The sequence below is a fragment of the Falco naumanni genome, chromosome 11 (genome assembly GCF_017639655.2).
Source record: "Falco naumanni isolate bFalNau1 chromosome 11, bFalNau1.pat, whole genome shotgun sequence".
Taxonomy (NCBI): Eukaryota; Metazoa; Chordata; class Aves; order Falconiformes; family Falconidae; genus Falco; species Falco naumanni.
Genome location: NC_054064.1, coordinates 7977513 through 8004759, shown reverse-complemented (window position 1 = coordinate 8004759; position 27247 = coordinate 7977513). Strand labels below are relative to the sequence as shown.

The 27247-nt window shown below is 51.8% G+C and overlaps 1 protein-coding gene across 2 annotated transcripts in view; it reads right to left on the bottom strand.

Moving 5' to 3' along the window:
- PBX1 (PBX homeobox 1) overlaps nt 1-26659 on the bottom strand; it is a 135093-nt gene extending 108434 nt beyond the window's left edge. For both annotated transcript variants that reach the window (XM_040610564.1, XM_040610565.1), the window contains exons 1-2: nt 25737-26659; nt 23097-23170 (exon numbers count right to left, since the gene is read on the bottom strand). In XM_040610564.1, coding sequence (XP_040466498.1) covers nt 23097-23170; nt 25737-25927 — 265 coding nt within the window. In that variant the 5' untranslated portion in view covers nt 25928-26659. The remainder of the gene's footprint in view (nt 1-23096; nt 23171-25736) is intronic.
- Nucleotides 26660-27247: the final 588 nt, after the last annotated feature.

Genomic DNA, 27247 nt, shown 5'->3' with positions numbered 1-27247 from the left:
CCTGCAGACCTTGCCCCGTCTCCCACAAGCTCCAAGAGACACGTTTTTCTCCCATTCCTGCTTCACGGCAGCTGCTGCCCAGGAAAAGTCTCCACTGAGGAAGGGCCAGAGGGGACGTCCAGCCTGTAGGACCACAGGGCCGGCAGCCACTCTCAGGGTCTGGCTGCCAAGACGTCACGCAGGCTCCTCCGAGACCTGCCGAGCAGACGGGTATCTGCTCCCAATTCGACTGAATTTTCATGAGGATGACACAAGACAGCCCCACTGCCAAGTTTCCACAGCTTCTCCAGAGAGAAGGGGTGCCAGAGCCTGAGAGGCACCTCCAAAATCTCACTTGCAGTCACAGCGAGGACACCTTTTTTCTCCATCACTTCTGGTTTGGTTTTTTTTTTTCCTGAGCCACTCGGCTCATTTTAGCAAGCCCTACACCAAACTTGCCTCCACCTGGAGAAACACCAGAGCACACAGTTAAGAACTTGGCAGGGTTTAAGAAATGAGGGGGGGAGAAGGGGATAAAAAATAAGGACATGGGAGGTTTATAGCGGGTAGATTTATACCTGTAGGATCATACTGTCTCCTCCAACACCCGTCCTACACCCTGCCCACGAGCACTGCAATGGAAGAAGCTGTTCTTGCTATGTCAGTCAGACGCACAAGAGGCAACGTGGCAGAAGCTGAAGGGGTCTGAGATGTTTGGTTTCCACACAAGAAGCCCAGGTACATAAGAAAAGCTGCTACAGGCCAGAACTGAGGGGTTCAGGGAGTTCCCAAAATACCCAGGAGGGTGGTAAGTACAGGATGTGCCCTTGGTACGGTAGAACAAGAATGAGAGCTGTAAGTGGTGGGGGGCACGCAAGCACTTTGGTGATTTTGCACTCCGTAGCAGAGAAAAATCTCACCTGCCACCTTTTGGCATTCCCAGCGCTCAACTTTGGCTCCATCCAGCAAGAAAAAACAAAGCAGGAAAGAGCAAGCGAGCTGAAACCTGATCTGCTGAACGGCCGGACTCGTGTCTGGCTTTTCTTACCGCCTCGGCCGACCTGTACGTGCCAGCCTGGGAAGGCATAATGGTTCCACCGACAGAACTTCATTAACTTTTTATACACTCGGCCACTAATTTATAATCATTAGCAGACAAACAGCCAACAATTACACAAGCAGCACGTTAAGAAGAGAGGGAGAGAGCTTGAAGGAGCAGCGATGGAAATGCGTTGGCGGTTGGGAGGGAGCAGGGATGGTGTGTCCCGTGTCCCCTGTCCCGGGGCTGGCATGCGACAGGGACAACCTCTCCCAAGATTTACTGGCACACCGTTTCACCAGCTGTAATCAAGGCATCGGGCAGCAGAAAGGCAAAAGGAGCAGGTGAGCAATCTCACAAGCCCTCTTGTTTTCAACACAAAAAATAAAAAGGGAGACGGGAAGAGGAGGAGCATGCATATTCCACATTTTCAACTCCTGGGGCAGGAAGGCCCCTGCTTACAGAAGAATGGGAAACTGCACACACAGACAGCACAAAATTCATGCTGACTTAATGAAATCTTCTGCTACAGGTTACATAACCCTGGTGCCTTTCCCCACGCCATCTCTGGAGGCTGCTCTTGTGCGGAGGTAGGAGGTAGTGTTGCAATGCACAGCCCTGGCACCCTGGCTGAGCAACGCAGGCAAACACCCAAATCCCCAGGATGCCTCTACCTTGAGGATGGAGATGTGAAAGTGGGGAAAGGTTACAAACGCCCCCGAGATCAGCAGTCTGTGCTCCCCAGCCGAAACTCAAAACTAACTCCCCCAGTGCTCCTCTCCCACCCAGTATCCCACCCAGTGCCTGCCAGTAAAGGTGTATCACCCAGTCAGACCCCAGCTGCACAATACAAGGGTGCAGGCAGAGGCCAATGGGCAGGCTCCCTTCTCTGCAACAACCCGAGCTGCTGGAATCGATTGGAGCCGTAAGATCTGCAGATATAGATGTCCCTGCTGCGTGGGCAGGCCAGCAAGGAAGCAGAGTGACCTGACCAGCATCACTCAACAATGTGTCGTGGCCAGAAACCAAACCTACACCTCTTCTGGCTCCCGCACAACGGCTGAGCCTGCTCTCCTGCCCCACACCAGGCAGACCAGCCAGCCCTTTTTCAAGATGTAAGCTTCCTGCTAAACAGGTCTAATGAACACTACACACACCTTGCAAAGCCTCTGCTCGGGCATCTGCGAACAGCCAGCGCAGCTCAGCAAAGCACCTGCTGCCTCTGATCGAAGAAGAGGAAAACTTCCCAAAACCCCATGCAGCAGGGGTGAAGAGCAGCACCCAGCTTTACAAAGCTGAGCAGCACCCCTGAAAGAAAGGCAAAAGAAAGGCAGCTGCCCTCCAAAGCAGGAGGGGGAGGATGCAGCAAGCACCGCTGCCTGCATGCAGGACCCGCCGTGCCTTGCAAGCCACGGCTTGCCAAGCACGCAGAGGACAGGTAGGCAGAGCTCCGTGCTCCCAGTGCACAATCCCAGGCATGCTTGCAGCTGGAAAAAGCTGTTGCAGCCCACCAACTCCACCCGCTCCCCCTCCTGCTCCCCACAGCAGAAGCTTGTGGAAAGGCTCACAAGCCACTTTGCTCATGGTAGGGCCTTTCCCCTTCCACTTGCAAAAAGCACAAGTCTAACGCATGCTGGCTCTTATCACATCAAGAGACCAAACTGTTCAGGCCAGAAAGATGAATGCCTCTGAGATTACTGGGGACTAAACTCAACTTTCTCGTGTGACAAGCTCCTTTCCCTCTACAGCAGCTTAATAACCATCCAGCACTGACACTGGGGGGGGAACAAAGAAAAACCTCTCCACCAAGAAGTGCAGCTCTCAGGGCAACTCAGAGGATCAAGCAATAAAGCTAATTTAGATGAAAATTCAGACCACTCATCCTGCCTGGGAGAGACTTGCAACTTCACCCACCTGAATACAGCTGCAAGATCATAGTGCTCACCTACACTGGGGCAAGCTTTTTTAAGAAAGCCTCTACCTGATCTGCTAAAAATAGGGCATGTTGTTCAGATTTTCCTGTGGCTGTTCAATATCCATAGCACCACAAAACCCTCAGTCCATGCATCTAAGATGACCAGGGAGGGGGGGAACTACATATAATAAGCCATCACACAGTCCATATGGGGCAACAACCACAGATCGAATGGTGGGATATGCAGAGAGGAGAAGCAGAGGTTGCTCCTACAAACTTTGCTTTGCCGTTCCTGCCTTTAAGTAACTTTCAAACAGAATTGCCCAAATACCTGTTCTTTCAGGACTTTTTTCCTCTTTAAACAGCATCACTTCAGCTGGATTTGTCATTAAGGTATTGGTAATATAAAACTGAAATCGTATTTCAGAGAAATACTTTTAATAAAAAAGGCAAAGGCTTAATTTCAAAAATGTAAATATCAGACATTTCCACCTTTTTTATGCTTCCCAAAAGCAAAGCAAGAGAGGCTTCTTTACTGAAAGACGTTGGGAAACTGAGCTGTACAAATTTGTACAATGTTTCTGTCAACCCAAATACATACTATTATTATTTCTTTTCCTCCTCAAGACCTTTTAATTTGGAAGGGGGAAAATAAGACCTCATCTTGCCTGAAGACATGAAGAAGATGCCAATGCCTCTCAAGCCCATAAGCAACAACTGGTCAGTACCCCATCCCACAGGGATGCGGTGTGGCATCCACAATGGGTGAGAGGGAGGAAGGAGCATCTCCCACCGGCCCCAGGTCAGCACCTGGTCCAGAGGCTCTGCAGCAGCAGTACCGGCAGGATGCACGCACCAAACCTTGCACTGGAATTAAGCACTGCCCTAAAGAACCCTCTGCCTCCCCTCCGATGTCTTGCCCACACCACCCAGGTCACAGAAAAGCAGACAAAGGGCAGGAAGACCTCACGATAGGGCGGCATTGAGCTGGCAGGAACTGCCAGCATCTGGAAACTCCTGCCACAGAGGGAATTAAAGGCAGCCGGGCTCCAAAAGGGAGCAGGGAAGAGTTGTTACAGCCATCTACTACAGCAGGTAAGCTCACAAGCCACGGACCCCAATTTTTATTTTTTAGGAGAAATGCAGAGATATCCAGGCTCATCCAGCCCTAGAAATGCCTGAGCAGGGACCACCAGTGCTCCTGGAGCAGGACACTCAGCACCTCAGGCGAGGAAGGGACAGCCTTTTAAAGTAAGGATGTGGTGAGCTGGGCAAAGGGAGCCAAGCAGCACCCTTTGCATCACTAAAGCCTCAGCAGCACCATGTTGTGCTGGGGGGGGGGGGGGCTCTGCTGGAGGGGCTAGCCTACAGAGCCAGGGCTGCTCCCCCCTCCATGCATATTTGGGAATGCTCCTCTCTGGCTTTCAGCACTCTATTATCCAAAGACTCCAGAAAACGAGGCAAGATCAGAAGCAGCACGACTTGACTCGATGTCTCCCCATGAAGGGGCCAGCCCCATCCACTTCTGGGTTCCCAGCAAGCTGCAGTAAGGGGAAAGGAGGCGGGGAGCTGGTGGAGAGTACCCCCCACACCACAGCCAGCCCCACACAAACCTCATCCAAAGCCCTCCCTGGCGAGGGGGGGGCCGCACAGCCAGCACCTCTGTGTGCAGCCCCTCTTCCCCACCACCCTCTTCCCCTTTCCCTCCCCCTAAACTCGCTCTCGGCCCCGTCTTCCCGAACAATCTCGCTGCAGGCTGCTTTTGTAAGCCTCCAGCCCCAAAAGAAAAATGATGGGTTTGAACTCTTAACCCCGCCCCAGAAAAAGGCTGGAATTAAAAGGGGTTTATGACTAAGTATGCAGATGGGAATACTGTAATAACAACAGGCGAAATGTTTGCCCAGCAGTTCTGGGCTGGTTTCAGAGGGAGGGAGAGCAGGGACGGGGCGGCTTCTGGCCGGAGGATGACGGCACGGAGAAAGAATTTGGCGGCTGGGAGGGAAGGGAGGTTGCTGATAAATGCTGGGGCAGAGGCAGGGAGGGGGGCCAGGACCCAAACGCCGCATCGCTGGCACTTCAGGGAGGCTGGCTGCAGCGCTGCGGGTTTCTGGCCGGCTGACAAAGGCACCGCCGTGGAGGAGGCGAGCAGGGGTAGGGGGAGATGGCTCCGGGGCCGGCACTGTCGCACTCAACCAGGCTGGGCTGCACAACAGCGAACGTATCAAGGCAGACTGCAATGCTCCCACGCACCCCAAATCCCTTCTGATGGGGGGGGGGGGGGGGGAGACGCATGCACAGAGGCTCCAGCCACGGGGGGAGCCCACAACTGCAAGCAAATGGCTGATTTTTACCAGCTCTGGGACTCCAGCTCTGCTGAAAAGGTGGTAAAATGTCAGTACCTAAGTCACCTGGGGGGCATTTTCAGGACACCACCTTCCCATTTTAGAAACGGGCTGCACAGAGGCCCCACAAGCGGGAGGCTCAGGCTAGGGGAGACCCAAACCTCACCCACTGTCCCAGAGGAGTGCACCCCACTGCTGGCTTAACCCTTATGCAAGAGGGAAAAAGCACTCCTTCCCCAGCCCCCAGTCCTGCGCAAGCCTGCTCCCACTCCTTGGGAACCCAGGGGCACCCAGGACTCCTCTCTTTGTGGGGGAACCAGCCAGGTGAGGTACCTTGACAGCTCCCCATCACACAATGAGCCACCCAGGTATCACTCAGCTGAGCCCAAAAACACCTCCCTGTCACTGTACCAAGCCAGGCTGTCCGCGGGCACCCAGTCCACAGGAGAGGTTTGCACTGGGGATGCAAGTCCCGAATTGTACCAAACCAGCACCTTCCTGTTCTCTTGAGCTCCCTACGAGGTACCTGCAAACTTAATACAGATGCAAACCACTTGCATGCAGATCACCACTCATAGCTTGGCAGCCACAGGCCAGAAAGCCATCAAACACCCCAAATCTTACAAGTCATCAGGACCCACAAGAAAGAAATTCACGTGTGATAGATGGAAACAAGCCACAAACCTCCCCGAGCCCCCAGAGGAGCCACAATACCAAACTATTCCTGAGCAAAGTTCCTGCCACAAGCATGGGGACCTCTCCCCCTGCACTCACTGGGCACAGCCCAACGTGATGCAACAGCAGCCCTTTGCCAAACCAAGCACCTCGCAGGGGTACAAGGTGCAGATGGGAACATGCCCCAGCCGCTTCCCTGCAGGGGTGAGGAGGTAAAGCTGCACGCAAAAAAAAAAAAATAAAAAAAAAAAATCACAGCACAACTGGCAACCCAGGCACTCCAGTAGACTTCCCAGCTTGCAATCCAGGGAATTTCCAAGCGTGTCTCACACCTGCCTTTGCTCAAAAAGGACCTCAGAGTTTGCAGCATCAGCGCACAGAGTTTGGACTCACCTCTGGTCACCTCCTGCTGACCCACTGCATTTACCAGGGACAGAGAGTGCTGGAAGGAGCCTGTGGATAGTAAAAGGTCTTTCTCGCTGCCACAATCCTCCTCCAGGTCAGACCTGTTGCATTTATGAACAGAAACACAGCAGCCCTACAGCAACCAGGTGAGAGGCGAGTGGACACCCCCTTTCCCCCCAACCACCTCCGACAGCACTCAGTACTGCTGCTACCAGCAACACAGCACAGGGGACAGGGAGAAAACAAAGCCACCAAGCTTGCCCCTCTTAACAAGCAAGATCTTTATTTTGCCTCTCAAGCAGAACAAATGCCACTGAAGACATTTAGAGACCATCTGCGGGGTCAGGAAAGATGGTCACTAGCGATGGGGGTGTGCACTGCAAAGGGTGATGGGGAGACCCAGGCTCTGGTGTCCCTTCCAGCACCACACGCTGCAGCAGCCTGCAGTGGACACAAGCTGCACAAATGCACAGTTCCCTTCACAGCTGCTGCTCTGCGATGGCACAGCAGTGAGAGCAGACACGCCAGGAAGCACTTGGATCAGGTAATGAAGGGTGTAGGAGACTCGTGAGATGATTCCTGTGAGTCAGACAAGCTGGCCAGGGCCCAGATCAGCAAGCTCTGCAAAATCACCTAACAAAAAAGTGCAAAACCTGGACCTCCCCAACCCCTTCCTGCTGCCTCCGAGATGACCCCATGCAAGCCAGCAGGTCTTGATGAGAGTGGCCAGAGCTACGTGGCATGCTGCAGCCAGGGCAGGGGACAGGGACTCAACCTGCCTTGGGGTGACCTGGTCACCCCAGCTCCCTGCTCAGTCCTAGGACTCACTGAGCAATTTGGTTTCTCCTCTACCAGCAGAGCAGACCACATTGCTCTTGCTTTGTTTAAACCATGAGCAGACTCTCTCCACATGCAAACTGAAGCCAGGAGATCTGCCTCTCAACCACAGCCTCCGGGGCACTTCCCAGGATTTAAGGACCAAATGTAAATGCTCCTTTGAAAGTCTTTACCTGGCAGCAGTGTTTCTCCTCCCTATCCAATTGCACACCTGTGCCTCAACAGCCAGGCACAGAGCTGGTCTACACAAGGGACATTCATATCTCCCTGCCAACAGGGTGGCTCCAAGCAGGCAAAGCCCCCAGCCCTGCCTTGCACCACATCCCTGGAGCTTGCTTCAGGGGCTTAAAACAGGTAACACACTATGGGAGGCTGCAGCCACTTGCCTGTACCAGCACGATGCCCTTAGGAGACCACGGGAAAGGTCCTCGCTTTCCAGAGACAGACATGAGGCACTCGGTGCCTCACGAGAAGATCTAGGACTGAAACAAAGCTCTGGCCCTGCACATCTCTGCGGGATCACCTCTTGGGGAGCAGCCCTGAGCCAAGGGTCACCATACATTTCATGGAGACCTCCTCTCTCTGGAGGCTTGAGAACCTTACCCTCCACAGCCTCTGCCAAAATTGGCACTACAGCCAATCTAGCTTCCATGAAAGCCCCCCAAAAATCTCTGCCATCAGGTGCTGCCATCCCTTCCTCATCTGGGACTACCAGACATTCCAGTTGTCATTATTTTTCATTAAAAAAAAGAAAGAAGGTGAACAGTGGGGAGGACATCTGGAAGAGGGATAAATACCCATCAGGAGTCATCCCAATTCTGACAGCTGAATGAGTTAGACAAGTGCTAACGAACAAACAAGCTAAATTGCTCCTCTCCCTTCCTGACAGGCTGAACCAAGTCTCCTGCGCAGCCCAAATGCCAGCTCAGGAAACAGCCACTTCCCAGCTTTTGGTAGCAGCGAGAAGCCCAACCCAGACAACTGCCCAGCTACACCAGCCTGCAGGGAGGCCTCCAACATTGAGCCCCACTCCCCTGCACCCTTGGTGGGGTACCCTCACCACCCAGAGGGGAGCCCTGAAGCTGGGTGAGATAGAAGACCAAGACCAGACCAGGTCACCTTTCTCGGTGAGACGGAAGACCAAGCCAGGGAAATTCAGCCTTTACAAACAGATGGGGACCAGGACCACGCACCCCCTTTTCCCCACAGGGAAGCCTCCTGTTCCAGCAGAGAGGTGATGCAGGCAGACCAGCAGCCTCCACCCCTCCGATCCATGAGGGCCTGTAGCCCCTTCCTTCCCGTGCTCCCGACGGGAGGCACACCCAGTGCTAAACACTGAGGCTAACTCCATCCGGTCCTTCTTCCCAACATTTATTGTCACTAAACATTTATCTGGTTTCTGCCAAAAAAAAAAAAAAGCCAACCAACAATCATGTTGTACCTCCCCTCTGCTGTTCAAAGTAAAAGCAGCTCTGCTCTTTATCCAGGGAGGGGAAGAAGAGTTTAAAGATGAGACCCCCCATGTACCCAGCACTGCTCCGTTCCTCCTCCTCCAAGGACTTTCACACAGCCCTGTCCCGTCAGCCTGTCTGCGGCATTTGATTCCTGTCTGTCACTAAGTGATGAGGACAAAGGGTGAGGAGTCAGGAAAAGGTCTGAGCTACTTTGTTCATCGTCTGGATACGAACTTTGGATGAACTCCGTGGGGAAAGAGAAAAGCCGCATGGAGCAGGACGCACGGTGCATAGCACTCTCTCTCTTCAAAAAAAAAAACAAAAAAAAAACGGGGGAGGCTTGAACAAGGGAAAGGGGTGGGAGGGAAAGGGAGAGAAGAGCATTCCCCATCCCCATGGCGGCAGGCAGTCCTGAGAGCTCCCTGCTCGGAGGAGACAGAAGGATATTCAAACCGCCTTCCCAGGAGGCATGTTCAATAAAGCAGGATGCCAACGCAGCCTTTTCTCAAACAAATCTGTTAGCGGCGGGCCAGGGGCCAGCCACAAGGGCTTGCTTTTTAAAGCAACCAAATGGGAATTTCCTAATAAAATAATATTTTTTTAAAAAAAGCCCCACCATGGCACGGTTAAAGGGAAGCTTGCTGACAGCAACTTATGCACAGACCTCTCTGGAATCGCGGGAAGATGAAATACAGTGCAGGACAGGGAGCTTTGGGATGTAACCACAGCCAGGGTGCCAAAGCACCCATGTGCTCCCCTGGCACCCAACTCCATGAGCTGGGGAGACGACTGTCCACTGTATGGTTACATACCAGGGCAAAGGTTTACAGCCATGATTTCTGCTGTGCTGAACAAGGGAGGAGGCTCGCCCTGCATTGCAAGGGAGGCAATTTCCCTCATGCTGACCTGGAAAAGCCACCACAGGGAACGCTCAGCTCCTTTGCTTCACTCTGCTTTTCAGTGCAAAGCTAAACCACTCTGCAACTGGAAAGCCCTGTGGTAGCCTTCCTCCTCCCGGGCAAAGTCTCCTGGGCACCAAAGTCATCACAAACTTTCTTCTGAATGGCTTTTGCCAAGCAGCTAAGATGCCCACACTGGGATCAGATACAGCCTCCATCGAGGATTATCAGCAAAGCCTACATGCAAGATGTGCCAAGCCACACAGGAGACTGATTGCAATTGTACGTGCAGTTCTGCAGCATTCACAAGAGAGCTGCTGAGCACTGGAGGTGAAGGGTGCCCAGAGAAATCACCCCACCACACTGCACCAGCATCACCCACTCAACACAGGAGGGGTCCAACAGCCCCACAGGCTGGCTGGGAATACAGTTCTGGCTCTGTCACCTTGAAAGTCTCTGCCTGAGCCATGAGTAGTTGGACATCCATGGGGTCTGGAGCTGGAAATCCAAAGGTACTGAAGTCTGTTCATCAGCAGCCTTCCCAGCACACCCCAGCAGAGTGGCTGCACTTACTTTCCAGGATGTGGAATCCTACATAGAAGAGATTAAGTGGGTTGCAAAACCCAGGAGGAGCACCTGAAAGCAACCCACCAGAACACGCCGGAGGTTACCTCAGATCCCTTGTCTCTCTACTAGCCACCAGTAAACAGAAAAACAACTCTGCATGAGAAAGCTCTGCCTGGGACACCACCACAACGGACCTGCAGGCTGCAGCAGCCCAGCTGCAGAAGGCACTGGCAAGACCTCCCTGACTACGCACACAGCAGCAGGCAGGGCACATGCTGCCCTTCAAGGTGGGAGAAACTTCATCCTTTGCATGGTGCCCAGCGCAGGAGACAGAGCTGCAGAGGTGCTCACAGGAACTGCAAATCCCAGCTCCAGCCTGGCCTCTCTGCCTGGGAAGATGCTTACTTACTCACCACGAGGACTGCTGGAAGTGCTGAAGGGATCAAAGGCTCTGCTCCATTGACCTACAGCTACATATGGTCCCAGCCATTCCAAGATCCCCCTGCTGTGCACCAAGACAATGACCAGGGCAAAAAGAAGGAGGAAGGGGAAGGAAGCACATTTCTGCAGGGAAACTACTTGTTCGTGGAGGCCAGGAACACAGGGTCCTCCCTTGTAGTCACCAGCCACCACCACATCCTGGAGGAGCACATGTTAGGAGGTAACTCAAGCATCTAGGAGATGCTGCCCAACATCTCCAACAGAGAAACTTTGATCTCCTCCAAGCACATCTAGTCCCTGGGGACCACCTCTAAAACACACAACAGAGCGTGCAAGGACAAACAGACTCCTTAGAGAAAATCTCAGCCTACCTGGAGGAGTTTGTTCCACCACTCACTCCAGAAAGTCCAAAAAGTTCCTCTGGCAGCAGGAGGGACTCAGCCCCCGCAGCCCAGGCAAGGCAGCCTGGCTTGAGGTGACAAGATCCTGACAGGGAGAATCAGACAGAAGAAGGGGAAAAAACTGAACAAGATGTTGGCTGGATTGGCCAGTAATCCCATTTGCGGAAGGTAGGAGCTCAAGGAGGAGATGCTAGCGCTGCTGGATCCAGGGCTGTTTTGAGAACAGCAAGAAAGAGGAACAGAGGGAAAGAGAAGAGGCTGGGGGAAGAAAAGGTAAAAGAAAACAAATCTGCTTTATTATTGCCTGAAAAGCAAGGAGAATGATTAAAGCAAACAGCCCCCCTGCCCCTTCCAAAGGGCTGTCTCGCCTGCTTCATAAATCTGATTCCCATTTGTCTCTAAATGGTTTTCATTTGTTCTTCATTTAGGTCTCCTTCACGCTCCTCACCAAGCCTAAGAGAGCCCTCCAGAAAGCCACAGGGACAGGCTTCCCCCAGGAGCCTGCAAGGGCAGTCGCTGACCAGGGTCAGACGCAGCACCAGTGTCTGCACAGTGGGAGGAGATGTGGCAAGAGGAAGGCAGCTGGCTGCTGACTATGTGCAATGGGTAAGGGGCTGAGAAGATCCTTGGAAAGAGCTGCCCAAGGGAGGAGACCATCACTACCCAAGGGTGGCGATGGGAGCCTGGCCACCTCTTGGGTAGCAGAACCAGCATCCCTGAAGGGTGAAGCAAGAGCAATAAACAAACAAAAAAAAAGCCAAAGGGACTGAGAAGAGGGGATGCAGCATGAACCAAGTCCCACTACACAAGCAGTTTCCCTCTTCATTAGCTGACAGCCCTCTGATTAAACAGGAGCTTAAAAATTATCCTAATGGAGCTCCTTTCAAACACAAACCGCAGGGACCTCTCCTAATTGCGCAGCTCCTTTCTCAGTCGCAGCCTACGTACGACGAAGCAGGTTCATCCACCGCCCTTGCCCGCAGCTGCGTGTCTCGGCACACAGCACCAGCATGCTCCACCAGCCGTGCCCGCAGCTCCCGGCCGGGTGTTCGGGCTGGAAGCACCGTGCCATCACAGCCCTCCCAGCGCTCCACTTCTGCCCCAGCCCCCGGGTTGTTAGCCCCCGAGCACCCAGCTAGTCAGGCATGCTGCCTTTGACGAAGCATGTTTCCAAGGCCTAAACCAAACATGGCAGAAAAAGGGAAATAAAAATCTGTCCTTTCACCCAGGTGGGCTTTGCCACTTACCTCAGGAGCATGGCAAGAAAGGGGACTTCCCCTGCTACCACCCTTAGCTGTGTCTTATCTCCTTCCATATTGCTTGTGGGTTTTCCACAGCAAACAATCCCTCTTTGCCCTTGGGATAGTCTCCCTAAACCTCCAGCCAGGCCACTGCACTGCTGCACGCGTCGTTTTACTCCCAAAAGCCCACAGGTCAGGGCCCCATAGCGTTCTAAACCTGGACGCAGAAGAGCCATTTCTAAGGAGAAATCCCACCCCAGGGCTGCATGCCTCCCAGGCACACACTGCAAGCCTATGCAAATGGAAACAGAGCCCCTTTGCCACAACCCAAACCAACCAAGCACCCACTGCCCAACTGGTCCATCCACCACCAGAGGAAGCTGAGCACAGTCTGAGCTTTCCACAGCCGGGGCCAACCCCGCATCCACCTAATATCAGAGCAGGGTCCAGATGGTGACACGGGTACCATCACATTACGTAGCATCATTTCCCCCCCCCTGCTTGCTGCCTAGGTAGAGGACACAGTACCCATCAGCTGCTCTCCCTGCTTCCTCCTGCCCATAAGGAAAGCAGAGACCCCTGACCTTCTCCGCCGCATCCCCCCAGCCCCTCCACAGCTTAAGCAGCCCAGGTGTGCAAATGTTACCCAATGCCCTCACCAGGCAGAAAGTAAATTCCACCGAACGGGGGAAATGCCAGCCGCAGTCAGACACCAGGATGTGCAAATAGCAGCCGGGGACCTTCGGGAGAGGAACAGCCCAGGCCCAGGCGCTCCTACTGATAATCCTTCTCAGGACGCCCCCTCCAGAAGCTCCTGTAGCAGAGGAAGGATGCTAATTTGACTATTTAAGGGAGCACACACAAAAAAAAATAAATTAAATGTTTGCTATTGCGCTAAATGACCTTTTCAGCCACATGGGGACAGAATTGCACCGGGGCTTTGGAGCGAGCTATAGCGGGTGCTGCTCGCTCCCTGCTCCCATGCTCAATGCTTTCTGCGTCCGGATGCATTTAAGGGGTCCGTGCCCCCCAGCTGTCTCTGCTCACCCAGCAACAGAGCTGAGAAAGAGCCTCTTCGGAAAAATCTGCATGAACGAGGGATGAAGAAGCGGTCTGCTAAGAGCTTGCTGAGCAAAGCGCTTCAGACCGCTTCATTTCACATCGCCGAAAGCGTAAATCAGGGAATTGTTCTTCAGGTTTTTCTCCATTAGCAAAGTATATTGCAACTCCCCACCACCAATACCGATCAACACTCACATCTGCTGAGCAGATCTAACAGCCAGGACCTTTCAGGGTAATAATACACTCACCGAAAACACCATTCCTGCCACCTGCTCCCCCCAGCCACACAACTGCACCGGGAGCAGGGCCGCGGCAGGCACACTCACTCTCAGCAGGCACACGCACAGCATAACACGGCAGCCAGAAGCTTCACAAATTCCTATCAGAAATAAATAGGTGACCCCTTGCAAAACAAGGGTCATAAACCCTTCAAAACACCACCTTCGCCAGCCGTGGTGGAGCATGCCCCACCGCCTCCAACTTTCCTACACAAGACCAAGAATCCTTCTGGAAAGCACAAGCTTCACCGAACATACAGGGGAGGCCACATCCTGCGCTATGAAGTCAGGGCTGATGGCTGCAACTCCTTCCAACTCATTCCTTTTACCCTGTGAACCATGCCTTTTGACTAGAGAATTGCAATAATCGTATTACTGCAAATTATTGCAATAGGACTACTGCAAATTACTAAAATAGTGCCACTGCAATAATAATTTTGCATACAAAAAAAAAAAAGACTAAGTTAAAATACTTGCAACCTTTTAAAATTAAGAGACTTAAGAGCCAAAAGCCAAATTTCAAATCTTAAAGCAGGAGGCAGATCCATCCAGAGGCTGCAGTTACTGTACCATTCTTAGTGTTTCATGAGAAAATCACTGCGGGGGGGGGGGGGGGGAGGAAAAAAAAAAAGTGTGTAAACAAGCAAAGGTACACCCACCAGCAGCTTGGGTTTTGAAACATTAATGTTGAAATTAGAAAGGCACATTTGGAGAGTTACAGGCAGATTCACTTTCATTTTGGCTCCAGCCTTGTAAATATCGAATGTCAAAGGAAACAATCGCACTGAATTAAGAGAAAAATCCCTGTGCTGCAACGACGTGTCCAGGATCAGGACCCGTGGAGTTGGGAAAGGATCAGCGACCAGCAACGAATACTTCACAACTGGAAGAGTATTTTTGCCAGTTAACCTGCCACTGCTAATTCTGCTAATCGACATCACTCTGGAATTTGAAAATGTTATCCAACCAGGAGAGAAACTCGATTTTCCTCTTCTGATAACAAGGACAGGCAGGCCAGCCAGGCTGGGCCAAACGTGGCGTTGCAAAATGCTGCCTGTGAAACCGAAAATGGGACATGGAAATGATGAACTGAGTTTCTGGGCTTGCACTCAGGCGAGAAACAAAAATCCAGCCACCAGCATTTAGATGGGCTGATCCCCCTTGCAAAGGCAGCTCCGCTCGTTTTTCACCAAGGCTGCAGTAAAATGGCAAAGTTATCATTTTAGATTAGAGTGGTTCCTCACAGCACTGGCTGTTCTGAGGGTTTTCAATTTATCAGTATATTTAAAAAAAAAAAAAGAAAGAAAGAAAGAAAGAAAAAAGGAAAAGAGGGTGAGAAACAGCCCCATCAGGTTAGGGCAAGCAAAAAAAGCTATTTTGGGTAAGGCTTCTCCTATAAATAAAAGGCTGGGCAGGGAGAGGACTGTGACAACATGCTGCTTGCTCAAGGTGTCAGAGGGGATTTCTATTATCTGTGCTGGTGACCTCCCCAAAACACCGAGAAGCAGTGACAGCACACCGTTCCTCAGCGGGCACAGCAGCCTGGTAAGGCAGCTTCCCCCGGCAGCCATCCCCTCCATCGGGCTGCCGGTTCTCCTGCCACCTCTCCTTTGCCACCAGGAAAAGGAACCAGTAAAGGTGGCTTTCTGTTCCAGATTAAAAAAAATAAATAAATAAATAAAAAATATACAGGCGCAGGGCTCACAAGCCCAAGAGATTTAATTCTTCAGGGATTTTTTTATTTTATATTTTTTTCTAAGCAACACAGTTGCAAACCAATACTTCCAGCCCAACCAATCCCCCAACACCGGGAAACAGCATCACCCAAGTCCCTCCCCAGCCCCACCGCTGGCCTGACAACACCACGCTTTAATGTATTCAGCCCACAGCCTCCTCAGGTCACAGCTTTCTGTAATTTATCCCTATACTGCCCGCCACCTTGTGCTATTTAAGTCGCCAGGGGATGCAACACCTCCAAGAGAGTTTTCAGCAGAAGCTGCTGACCGCCCAGCCTGCAAAACCATTGTTATTGGTTTCAAACGGGATTCCCAGCAGAAGCTCCCCAAAGGTGACATGGCAAGAAGAGGGATTTCATGGAAAAAACCCCGACATCGATGCCTCTGGAGCATACTGGGGAGGTGATGGTCTGCAAAGCACCATGCAGCAACTACAAACAGCCAGTGCACCCAAAAATCTGGGATGCTTGCACAGCCCAGGCTCTGTTGGAGGGTACAGCCTTGGCACCCAGTACCCACTGGCAGCACTGGGGTGCCACAAATGACACTAGGCTGGCAGTCCAGGGGCCAGGCACTGTTCACAAACAGCTTCTCTCACCACAGGGAACACTTACCAGTCCAACTGGACCGGGATCATCTCTAGATGGATGTTTGGGGAAAGCAAAGGATGCAGATTGAGGCTGGTTTATTAGATTATGGACAGCCCCATGCAAATAGGGCCATATTGATCCGGTCTGCAAACACCTGGCTGGGAATACAAGCAGCCCCTGAGTATACAGAAGCTGCTGGAGATTATTAACCAGATCCATTGCTGTAAATCACATTACCTCCTTCCAAACCCCAACCCAGCACCGAGTCCTGCCTGTGCTAGGCGCTGTACAGCACACATCCTTGCAGCACAAAGAAGCATCACTTCTCCCTGCCCGGCACTGAAAAGCCCAAAGCTTGAGCCCAAAAGCTTGGAGCCTGGCAGAGGCCGTCCTGCTCTGGGGTCCATGGAAGCCAGGGCTGCGCAGCCCACCTCCCCCACAGCAACTCCCAAAACAAAGCAAAGAACAGCACATGTTACCAGGAGGGTGAAACTCACAGTATGTATAGGAAAACTGCCATGAGAATGCAAGACTTGAATAAATAAATGAAAAAAAATAAATCGGAAAGGTAGAAAAAAAGAAAATATCACATCTTCAGACACAAACTCACCCCCTGTTCCCACTGGGTACCTGGCATTTTGCACCTGCTGCAAACCACCCCTCTAGTGCACAGAGCAGATAGGACAGGCTCTGCTGCCTCCCAAAGCACCCCAACTCCAAGCACAGGAAGGGGAAAAAAACCAGTAGTAAAATGTTTCACCGCAGATTTCCAAGAGATCACGAAACCCTTTGCAGAGCTTCATTAGCAGAGAAGGCAGCAGCTGCTGGATTAAAGGAGGAACCGGGGAATGAGGTGCTGAACCAAAAGCAGAGGAGGAATCCCATATTCCTCCCTTTTCCCTGCCAAAATCCCCAGCTCTGATTCAGCAGAAGCACCAACAGCAGCATAGCCTGGTGTGTCTTGCTGCAAACAAAATCATTTACGTTTAAACCACCACCCTACTACCCTAAAGAACTGCTGCATGCAGTAATTTCCTTGTGACCTGGGTGGGGGGGGGGGGGGAAACCATGATGAAATTGTCTCAGAGTTTCTCTGCGTTTTGTTTACAGCCACTGCCCTCAAACCCAGGGCCAGCACGCAGCGCGCGAGCCTGCTAAAAGGAATAAATCTAGCATTTGAGATCATTTAGAAAAGCCCTGCTCCCAGACAGTCAGCGCTCCGAGGGGGAAATCCCTTTGCAGGTCTCAAATAAGGGAACTTGAACCATTTTTCCCTGGAGAAATTTAGGCCTGAAAGATCTTCCGAGTTTCTCGTTTGGAGCTACAAGACCCAATAAAAAGATCTCTTTCCCTGAGCTCACCCACACCGCTCTGACTGCTGCCAAGACTGTGCAGAGGCGAGGGGAGATGGACTGGGCAGAAACCCGTGGCAGCGCGGAAGACACCTAACGTTCACGTTAAGAGGATGCTCTGGTTAGCTGTTATTTATGTATGCATCTGGTTAAAACAGATATTTTTCCAGCGTGCATTAATGGAACACAAAGATTCCTTCTCCTCTGCGCCTTGTCAGCAGGCAGCATCTGAAGAGCAAGCTGCCGGCACAGCACCTTCCCGGCACCCTCCTTCCCCAGACACATGCATCCAACAGCCACTGCCACCCAATACCTGCGGAGGCTAGTGCAAGCAAAGGCTGGGAGACTGGGGAGCACGGGATTGAGGGCCAAGGGACAAGCTCATCCACCCCCCAGGAGCAAACAGATGAGGCAGGGAGCAACGGGACCCAAAAGACCCTCCGAGAGCATCTTCCCAGTCTGCTGCAATCACAGCAAAGTTTGCTCGACATCAGGCACCCACAAAAAAACAAGCCTGAAAACAAAACCAAACAGGTTTCTTCCTGTACTCCTGAATTGTAGCGAGTCCCTCAGGAGCGGTGAGGCTGTGCCAGAGCTGGGCCTGGTTTCTCTGCTTTGCCGGCAGGGCTGAGGGGGAGGAGGTGGGAGGAAGAGCCCGCTGGCCGCCCCGTGCTTCCCACCTCCTTCCCTGGAGGATTGCAGGAGGCCAATTTTGATTAAACTAATTAAGCCTGCTCCGTTCAAAGAGCTCCAACCACATGCTACCAGGGGAGAGGAAGAAAATATAAAATTAAAAGGGAAAAAAGAGAATTCTCCCTGCAAGCATGCTCCTCCAAAGCTACCCATCCCAAGTGTATCCCAGATGGACAACATCATGCTGGAAGAGGAAAGCCCAGAAAAAGAACTCGCTGCAGTGACACAGGTCCAACCTTGAAGACGCTGCTCATTCCAGCCACCAGGACCCTACTGGGGCACATCCCCCTTCCCATCAGGGTGACTGGTATCCATCCCTCCCAGCCAGTCCCCAGAGGTGGCCGCTCCTCCTGCAGTGATACAGCCCTCCACCAAGCCAAGGTCTCTCAGAGGCTGCTTTCCCTCCCAAACCATCCTCATCTTCCAGCACCTTGCATGTTCCCTTCCCTCCTTTATCTTGAAGACATCAGGTTTCTGGAAGCAATTTGTGAGCTGCCAAGAGGCTTCCTCGGGCAGTGCTGGCCGGCAGGAAGCCCTCTCCTCTCCCACAATGTTTCACTTCCCACCAGGGCAGCGGCACTACGGACCCCACAGACCATGCCCCTACAGACAGCCTGCCCAGCTGGGAGAGAGAACCATCACTTTTGCCTTCAAAGACTCTCAACTGGAGGAGAAAAAAAAAATTAATAATAAATATCAAAGCAAAGGCTTCCTCCCCTTTGATGGGCAGAAGGGAGAGCAGCCGGGTGAAGGGTGGACGCGCCAAGAGCAGAGCAGGGACCCAGATGCTCTGGGGCTGGAGCACCAGCACTTTCATTACGAGCTTTTGCAGAAGCAGAATGAAGCCTTAGGTGCAAGAATTACACTGCGATTCAAAGCGGGATGTTTTAACTCTCCCCTGCACCTTGAGAAACCTCAGTGGAAATGCAGGATAACAAGGCAGGCAGGGTCTGAAACCGGGAGGGGGGGGCGGGGGGAGGGAGGAAAGCAAGCTGCCCCATTCAGCCCTGAGAAGAACTTCATCCGAGGGGCCTTGGGCTTGACAGCATACCCCACTTCCAGCTCTGCCCCATATCCCAAAAACACTACCACTGCACGCACTGCAGCTGCCTCTCTTCTCCCCATGCTGCTCTTGGTGGGGCTTGAGTTGGGAGCAGGGGGAGAGAAGGGAGGGAGAAAGAAAGAAACCCCGTATCGTAATTGCTATATGAAAGAGAAATAGCAGGCAAGAATAATAAGGGAGGTGTCAGAAGTGAAATACAGTAACAGACATTAGAAAAAAAAAAAAGACTACAGTTCTGCAATGGGGGTGTTAATTGAACACAGAGCTGGAGAGAACAAAGGGGTGTTAAGGAAGAAAAGAAGGGGGGGAAAAATCCTACCTCCTTCAAAGATCTGATTTGAGTTAAGTTTGGTGAAGATAATGCACAGGGAAAGGTAGCTAAGAGGCACCTTATATAGCTATTATGTTCTAAAATTAAAAAAAAAAACCACACACACAAACCCATTATTCAACAACAATTGCACAGCTAATCAGTGCTGTCTATAAATATTCCACTTCGTAAATTCCCCCCGTTGGTGGCATGTACATTTTTCTTTTAAACTTAAAATTCTTTCAACACAGAAGGGTGAGGGGGGTTAAGGAAAAAAAAAAAATAATCAGGGGATTTGAAATACAAAGTCAGGGTCTTTTTAAGAACTAGAATTTGCCTGATGCCCTCACCTCCCCCAAAAGAGCAGAGAAAGTGAAACGATGGGAAAAGCTCTTAAGGAGGAGGAATCAGATTAAATGGTCATATATCCTGCGCTCAGCCTCTCCCCACCGGTCCCTGCCGAACGAGATGGGAGTTGGGAAAGGCTCATAGCTGAAATAGATGCTGCTGCATTTTGACAGCAGATATTTTCCAGTTTGCCATCCAAGGACCCCACGTCTGCGTACGCCTTGCCTGATTCTTCTGCTTAGCTATTCAGCTCATGCAGAGAACAGCTTAAAAAAAAAAAAAAAAACACAACATACCAAAAAGAGGAAAAAAACACAAGAGAGGGGGGAGGCCGTAAAGACAGAGTACCTACCCCTGCCTTCAAACTTTTTATAAATCAGCAATACGATTTCCGATTTCAATCCCTATTGACAGAGGAATCAATTGTATTTAGGACAACAATGCCTCCCATTTCCATAATTATTATTCCAAAAAGCCAGCCAGCCATTTGAAGGCAGTCCTGCCCCTTCCTTCGCAACAAAGCGACCAACAGCAAGTGAAAACACACCAAATGAACGCCGACAACTTATACGCATATTTCAGCGGCAATTTCCACACACCCCCCTCACATGCTCCCACTCAGAGCAAACCTCTCAACTTTTGTTACTTTTAAACAGTCATCACCCCAAAAGCAACAATCTCCATGCCGCAGACAAAAGACAACCCACTGAGCTTTTTTCCAGGTTTTGTTGGTTGTTGGTAATTTTTTTTTTCTTAAAGTATTTATAAATGCTTTAAAAGAACTGAAGAGCCCAAACGCAAAAGGCAACTCTTCAGCCAATACAGACGACCTCTTTGTCTAAAAACTTTATGGACACTTCGGGTTTGCTCAAGACAACGTTAACGCTATGAAATATTAGCCATAATGTTGCGAGAGACTGTGGTAAAGTCTCCGTAAGGCTCTGGAGTCACTTAAATCAGGCAGCGGGGTAACTGAACGCACATTTCTGCACATCATAACGCCGGGGGGAAGATGTACGCACGCACTTTCAAACACCCACCAGTGACCACAAACAATCACCAGGATTTCAAACACGACACATGCAAAAATCTGGGAAGCAAAATGGAAAGTGGGAAGAGAGAAGCTGGCTCAACTTTCACGCCGCTGCCCACAAGGAAGGAGCGAGCAAACAGAAGCAGGCAGTACCCTCAGCCCCAGAAAAAAACAAGACTAACTTCCTCCTAGCATTGGGCCCACAAAGCAATAATTAAAAAAAAACAACAATCAAAACCAAACCATCTGGCTGCTTGCTTCTTTACAAACCCTGACTTTTGGGGACCCAGATGGGGGAGAGGGGAGGAGGTCTTTGAATTTACAAAGTAAAAGAATTCACCATAAACATATTAAGGGCAGATAAACAATGCTCCAAAAGTCATCTCAGTTCAACCTCTTCAGATACCTCTACACAACTCCTCCATGGCCAAGTAACCCAGCCACAACAGCAAAAAATAAAAATAAAAGAAAAAAGTGTAGAGACAACCCCAGTTCACACCTGAATATCCTTTATTTCCAGCAGCACACTTTGCCCTATACCACCTCTCGATTTTCCTCAGCAGACAGGAATTACCCTACCCAGCCACTGTGGGATACGTACAGCTCCCCAACCCTCCCCAGCTCACCAGGACCCCAGAGCATCCCTGAGGTCACCTGGATTTCCCATCAGGTTTGGTCCTAGCAGATTCCCAGTCTGTCCCCTAACTTTGCAACTGCATTAATAGAAAAGCTGAGGTGGGATTCATCAGTTACCCTGCCAAAAAGTACCCCTGCACAGGCAGCATACGGAGCATCACATACATGTGGAGAAAAGGCAGACAAACATTTTCTTTGGCTCACGCGACACAAAAGAAGAGGGAAGAGAGGAGACACCGAGTTCCTTTCTTTTTTTAGGGTGGCACACAGGGGAACGCTATAAAACCCATAAAATTCACCTCCAGGCAGACTCCCTCACGTTACATCATATGAACTGTACAGAGGTTCCCATACCGAACCTACTAGCTTAATATTATGGGAACTCCATAAGAAAGGACTCCTCGGAAAGGTCAGACCCAGCCACGCAGCCATGAGGACTTCAGAGAGCCGAATGCCATCGGTAGGAGCTTTGTCTGGGCTACACTCTGCACAAACAACGTTTAACAAAAGGTCCCCCTTAGTCATCTTATATATATTGCAAGAGTCAAGTAATTGTATTTTCAATCAGCTGCTCACGCTAGGAGGTTTTATATATATATTTAAGAAAGAAAAAAAATAAGACTTGCGATTCAGGCTCCTGAAAGCTGTTCCTCTTTTATGTGTAACTATCAATGTATATCAGCTAGGTGTGCAATCATATTTATTGTCACTTTCATTCATGTCATGCCCTTGCTTATATGGCTCAGATATGAATTACTGACTGTTACAGTCCTTGTTGTAAAAGGAGGGGGGGGGAAAGAAGTCAAGTACTTCACAGCAAGCTGAAACAAGGCAGCTAGATCGGCATGGAAAAACCCGCCGATCAACTCTGGTCGGCTCAGAAAACCAACAGCAGAGATGAACACACACACACACCCCCGCCCCACCAAATTTCCATCATTCCTCCCATTTTTTTAATTAAAAATAAGAGATTCTGACAAATACATAAATAAGTGGTGCATGTTGTTAAATGCCCTTCCCTGAGCATCTGTTGTTTAAGATCACCCTTGATTGATGACTGCTATTTTTTAATTGTTGCTTTTAAAATTTAAATGCCCCCCTGGGATGTGTTATAAGTGTGTTAGTACATGGTAGGAGGTCTGGAAAGTGGGAAACAGCAGAACCAACGCTCTCATGCCATTAGCTTCTTTAGAAGCCTGAGAACACCCCATGCCATAAAACAACAGTACCCTAAAGTAACTAACAATCTAATATATTGCTTTCACTAAAGGCAACTGACAACTCCCTCTTACATGAGCTAGCAAGGATATGACTGGCAGACAAGAGCATTTTAACCCTTTTTAAAAAAAAAAAAAAAACAAACCACAACTAAGAAACCTTTACGTTTACCTGAACAGTAACAGCAATCAGACTGCACAATTTTATTTTGTCGGGTTTTTTCCCCCGCTACTCTGTACTCAGATTTTATTTAATAATAATAATAAAAAAAAAAAGCAGTGCCATGTCTTAAAGAAGAAACTATAGCAAGAGACAAATTGTGAAGGTTTTGATCTTTTTCTTGTCCCCAGAAAAAGCAATAAATAAAAAGAGGCTATACAATAGAAATTAAACCACAATATTTTCCCTTCCAGACACAAACTGCATCGTGCAAGTCCACAGCCAGAAGCATTAAATACCAGCGAGTTATTTCTCCCCACTTAAATACTGCTATGGGGGGGAGGGGGACACAAACTTGGTGGTATAAAACCCTCAAAGAGCAAAATGAAAAATAACACAGAACCAACAGCACTGATTTCCTACCTGTTTTTTCTTTGATTTCACACAAGACATTAAAAAGGGCTGGCTTCATCCTGTGGCAGTTTAAAGCATGTTTCCTGGAGAGAAAAGAAGAGAGGGGCGAGTGAGGTTAGGATGTCACCACGAAGAACAACTTTCCAAATTCTTGCTGGCTGGCATGTGCGTGCCGGAGGTGGAGGGGACACGTTTGAGCCCCCTCAGCCCCACCACTACCTCTGCCATGACTTGAGCGCCAGTGCTGCAAACAGCCACCTATCTAAGGCAGAGGAGATGAATTATACCAATTTAGGAATGGCTTGAAAATCACCTTTGCCACCGAGCGTCTCCCACCGCCGGTGCAAGCCCGGCGATGCACCAAGCCGACACCAGCAGCTTTTGGGAGCCAAGCTTGGTTCAACTGTCTTACTCGATACAGAGCAAGCACTGGGCTCTTGCCATCCCCCACCTCCGATATTAAAGCTAGCCATGTGCTTTATTAGGCTCACCCTGCAAGGTAGAAGGGAATTAAACACCCCCCCTTGCCCCAGCGGTGGAAAAATCCTCTGCTTAAGAGCTGTCAATTCGGAGAATTTCATCGCCCAACTTCGAGTGCGGAGATACACATGCATGTATGGCGAGAGAAACCCATTTCCCTGCCTCCACACTACTTACATCCAGCTTATTCACAGGTGTTACAATTTAATTCTTTACAATTGGGACAGTAAACACATTTAAAAACACAGCCAGCTGCTTCTGGGAAGGGGAGGGCACGCTATTCAACGCCTTGCTTTTTGGCTGCTGTTATTTCAGAGCTGACCGTTCTCTGTAGGTTCTGAGGAAAGAGTTTGGGGGCAGGGGAGTGGGGGTAGTTTTAATCGGTTGGTTTTAAAAACCCACCGCGTGTGCCCACTGAGGCAAAGAAACTGTATGATTTTATCTTTTTCTCTTCAGCCATACAATCATTTAGCCAAGGGTTTAGTTGTATAAAGGGCTGTTGCTATCAGGCGCCTGTTACAGGATTTCTGTTTACCAACCGAAATTACACACGAAAGACGATGTGAACATCTGGCAAACATTCACACTACTTACCCCACACCACCCACAACATGTTAAAAAGATTTATATATCTGATGAAGTCTCTCAAAGGTATATACCCTTGCAGAACCACAGCGTCCCCTTATCAGCACACCCAGATGGGTGCAGACATTTGGGTATACACAAATCACGTACATATGCTGGAGGAGCCCCCTTACTAATAATATTGGCACTTTGCATCTTCCCAAAACTTCATTTTTTAAAAAAAAAAAAAAAAAAAAAAGGCAGCAAAACAACAGTAGGATGGATGGAAGAAATGCAAAACCAAACATCACTGATAAATACGGTGTGTTTGGCAGCTCAGCATTAAAAACAGTAATAAAAAATATATTTAAAAAGTACTGCGAGGAAGCAGCTGAAATAGTCCAGCAAGGCAAACCCATAAAGCCTTCTCCCAGCTCTGTTCTGCTTTGGCTTTGTTGATTTGGTTAACTATACTAAATTATGCAGGCAGGAACACACAAAATTCCTGCAACTTTCCGAAGGAAGATCCCTTCGCTGCCCCGGGTCTGGCCGGGGAGAAAGTGCCTGATTTCCTCCTCCTCCTAACAGCTACTCTGCCCCTGCAAGAACGTAAGAAAATTAGTAAGATCAGCCCAGCAACGAGGCTTTTCAGTAAGCAGGAGCTTTACACAAGCTGGGGAGGCGGTGAGGATGTAAGCTGAGGTTTGGGGGCTACTTTTATCCTTCTGGAAGTTCTTCCTAAAAGAGTTGTGGGGCCGTGCGATGCGTTTTTCCAGGAACAATGTATTCTAGCAATCTGCTCCAGCTCGGGGCATGAATGCCAGGGGGAAGGACACCGTACCTAGCAGCTCTGCAGCCCAGAAGAAATTTCAAGTGTACCCCAGGCAATTCAGGGCAACTTTATTTTGCTTGTTTGTTTTATTCCTTCAACTATGCCTTCGATTTGGGGATTTGTTATTTTTTCCTCCCTCTCTTAACTTTTGCGAGCGCCTTGAAGGTACGTATTTAGGTTTGCACTCCCTGAAGCCGGGGACAATTCGGTTACCGGCTTTTACAGCGGTGTTTTTTGTTTTTTAAATACCTCTGCCATTAACAAGAAAAAAAAATTGAAGGGAAGCTTCTATGTGCATCCTCCAAGGGCAAAAACACGGCCTGAAAAATAACACCACTACAGGGCCCTAAAAAAGAACATTATTAACGCCCCTAACAACAAAAAATAAATAATATAGAGCAGTACTTTGTGCCTCTTTCGGAGGAGCCCAACGCAGAGCCCTGCTGCAACACCCGCCTCCCTCCGGAATCCACCCCCACCCCAAAAAGGCTGAGGACCCCGGGCCGCTGCCCAGCCGAGCCCCACTTCGGGACCCCCCGTGGGGAAGGAGCTGGGGGATGGGGTGGGCTGCGACCCCCAGGAACCACCATCAAGTTGGGAAGGGGGTGGGGGGATAAGCTGTGCCCTTTTTTTCCCGCCCCGCCACGTCCCGGCAGCAGGGACCCCCCGTCCCCCCGCGCCGGGCGCTGCCCCCGCCGGACAACAAAGGCCGGGCCGTGCGCGGGGGAAACTTCCCGGCACCTGCCCCCGCCGGGCCGGGCCGCCGCTCTCACCTGGCCTGCGCCTCGTCCAAACTCTGGTCCGTGATGGTCATGATCTGCTGTAAGATGTCTCCGATGTCCTGCTTCCTGCCTGCCTCCCCCTCCGCCCCGCCTGGTCCATCCTGCATGTGCTGGGACAGGCCCGGGTGCCCCGGCATCCCCACCCCGCTGTGCGTGTGCATCAGCCGCGGCTGGTCATCCATCGCCGGCCGCCGGCCCCCGCTCCGCCGCCGCCTCCTGCCCTGGCTGCCGGGAGCGGCGCGGCTGGGCTGGCCGCCTGGCTCCTCGCTTTCTTTTCTTGCTCGCTTTCTTCTTCTTCTTTCCTTCCCCCCCCCCTCCTCCTCCTCCTCCTCCTCCCCAGCCTCTTCCTCTTCGCTTTTTATTTATCCTTCACGCTGGCGCCCGGCTCCGCGGCGGAGAGGAAGAGGAGGAGGAGGAGGGAAAAAATGAGGGAGAAAAAAAAGAGAGAGGAGAGGGGAAAGAAAGGGGGGAAAAATCCCTTTGGCTGCTGGAGGAGGAGAAGGAGGAGGAGGGAGGAGGGAGGGAAGGAGGAGGGAGGGAGAAGGGGGGGTTCCGGGGAAGGGAGGGGAAACGGCGGCGACTCCAAAAGCAGGGCAGCGCAGCCCCGCGCCCGGGGAGGCAGCGGGCCGGCCGGCGGGGGCAGGGGCTGCGCCCGGGGAGAAGGCGGCGGCGGCGGCAACGGCCGCGGCGGGGCGGAGCGGGGCGGCCGCCCGCGATGGCAGCGCCGGGGCTGCCGGGGCTGGAGAGCGGCGGAGCCCCCGCGCTCCGGGGGAGGGCTTCAAACTTTCCCCCACCCTCGGGCCGGGCTCGGGGCTGGCTGGCAGCCCGCTCCGCTCTGCGGCCGGCAGCGGGGCCCCCCCCTCTGCCGGGCCTGCGCGCACCGCTCCCGGCCCTCGCCGCCTGCTTTTGTTCGGCTCCGGACTCCTCAAACTGGCACGGAGGAGCCCGGGGGGCGGGGGGAGGAAGGGGCAGCGGCGCCTCCCCGCCCCCCCGGCCCCATTGGCGGCGGCGGCGGGAAGACCGGCCCCCCCCGGCCGCCCCGCCGCCGCCGCGGCCGCCCGTCAATCTCCGGGTTCAGAGGTGGGCCGGGGGCCGCGCCCCGCCCGCGCCTTAAAGCGGCCTCGGCCGCTGGCGGCAGGGACAGGGGTGGGTGCGGCGCGATGGCCTGTCCGGGCACGGCCTGCAGGCCCCTCGCAGCCCGTCTCAGCGGCCGCCATGCGCCGCTCGGCGGGTCTGTCGTCGGCCCCGGCCCGCCTCCCTTCAGTGCTGTGCCCCTCAGCCTTCCCGCCGCCCCTCAGGCTCTCCTCAGCGCCCACCCCCAGCTCAGCTCACCTCAGCGACACCCGCCAGCTCCTCCTTAGCCCCCCCCAGCTCTCCTCAGCGCCCCTCTCCAGCTACCTCTCAGCCCCCCCCGCGCTCCTCAGTGCCTCCCCCCCGCCCCAGCGGTCCCCAGTGCCCCCTCAGGCCCCCCTCAGGCCCTCCTCAGCTCCCCCCGCCAGCTC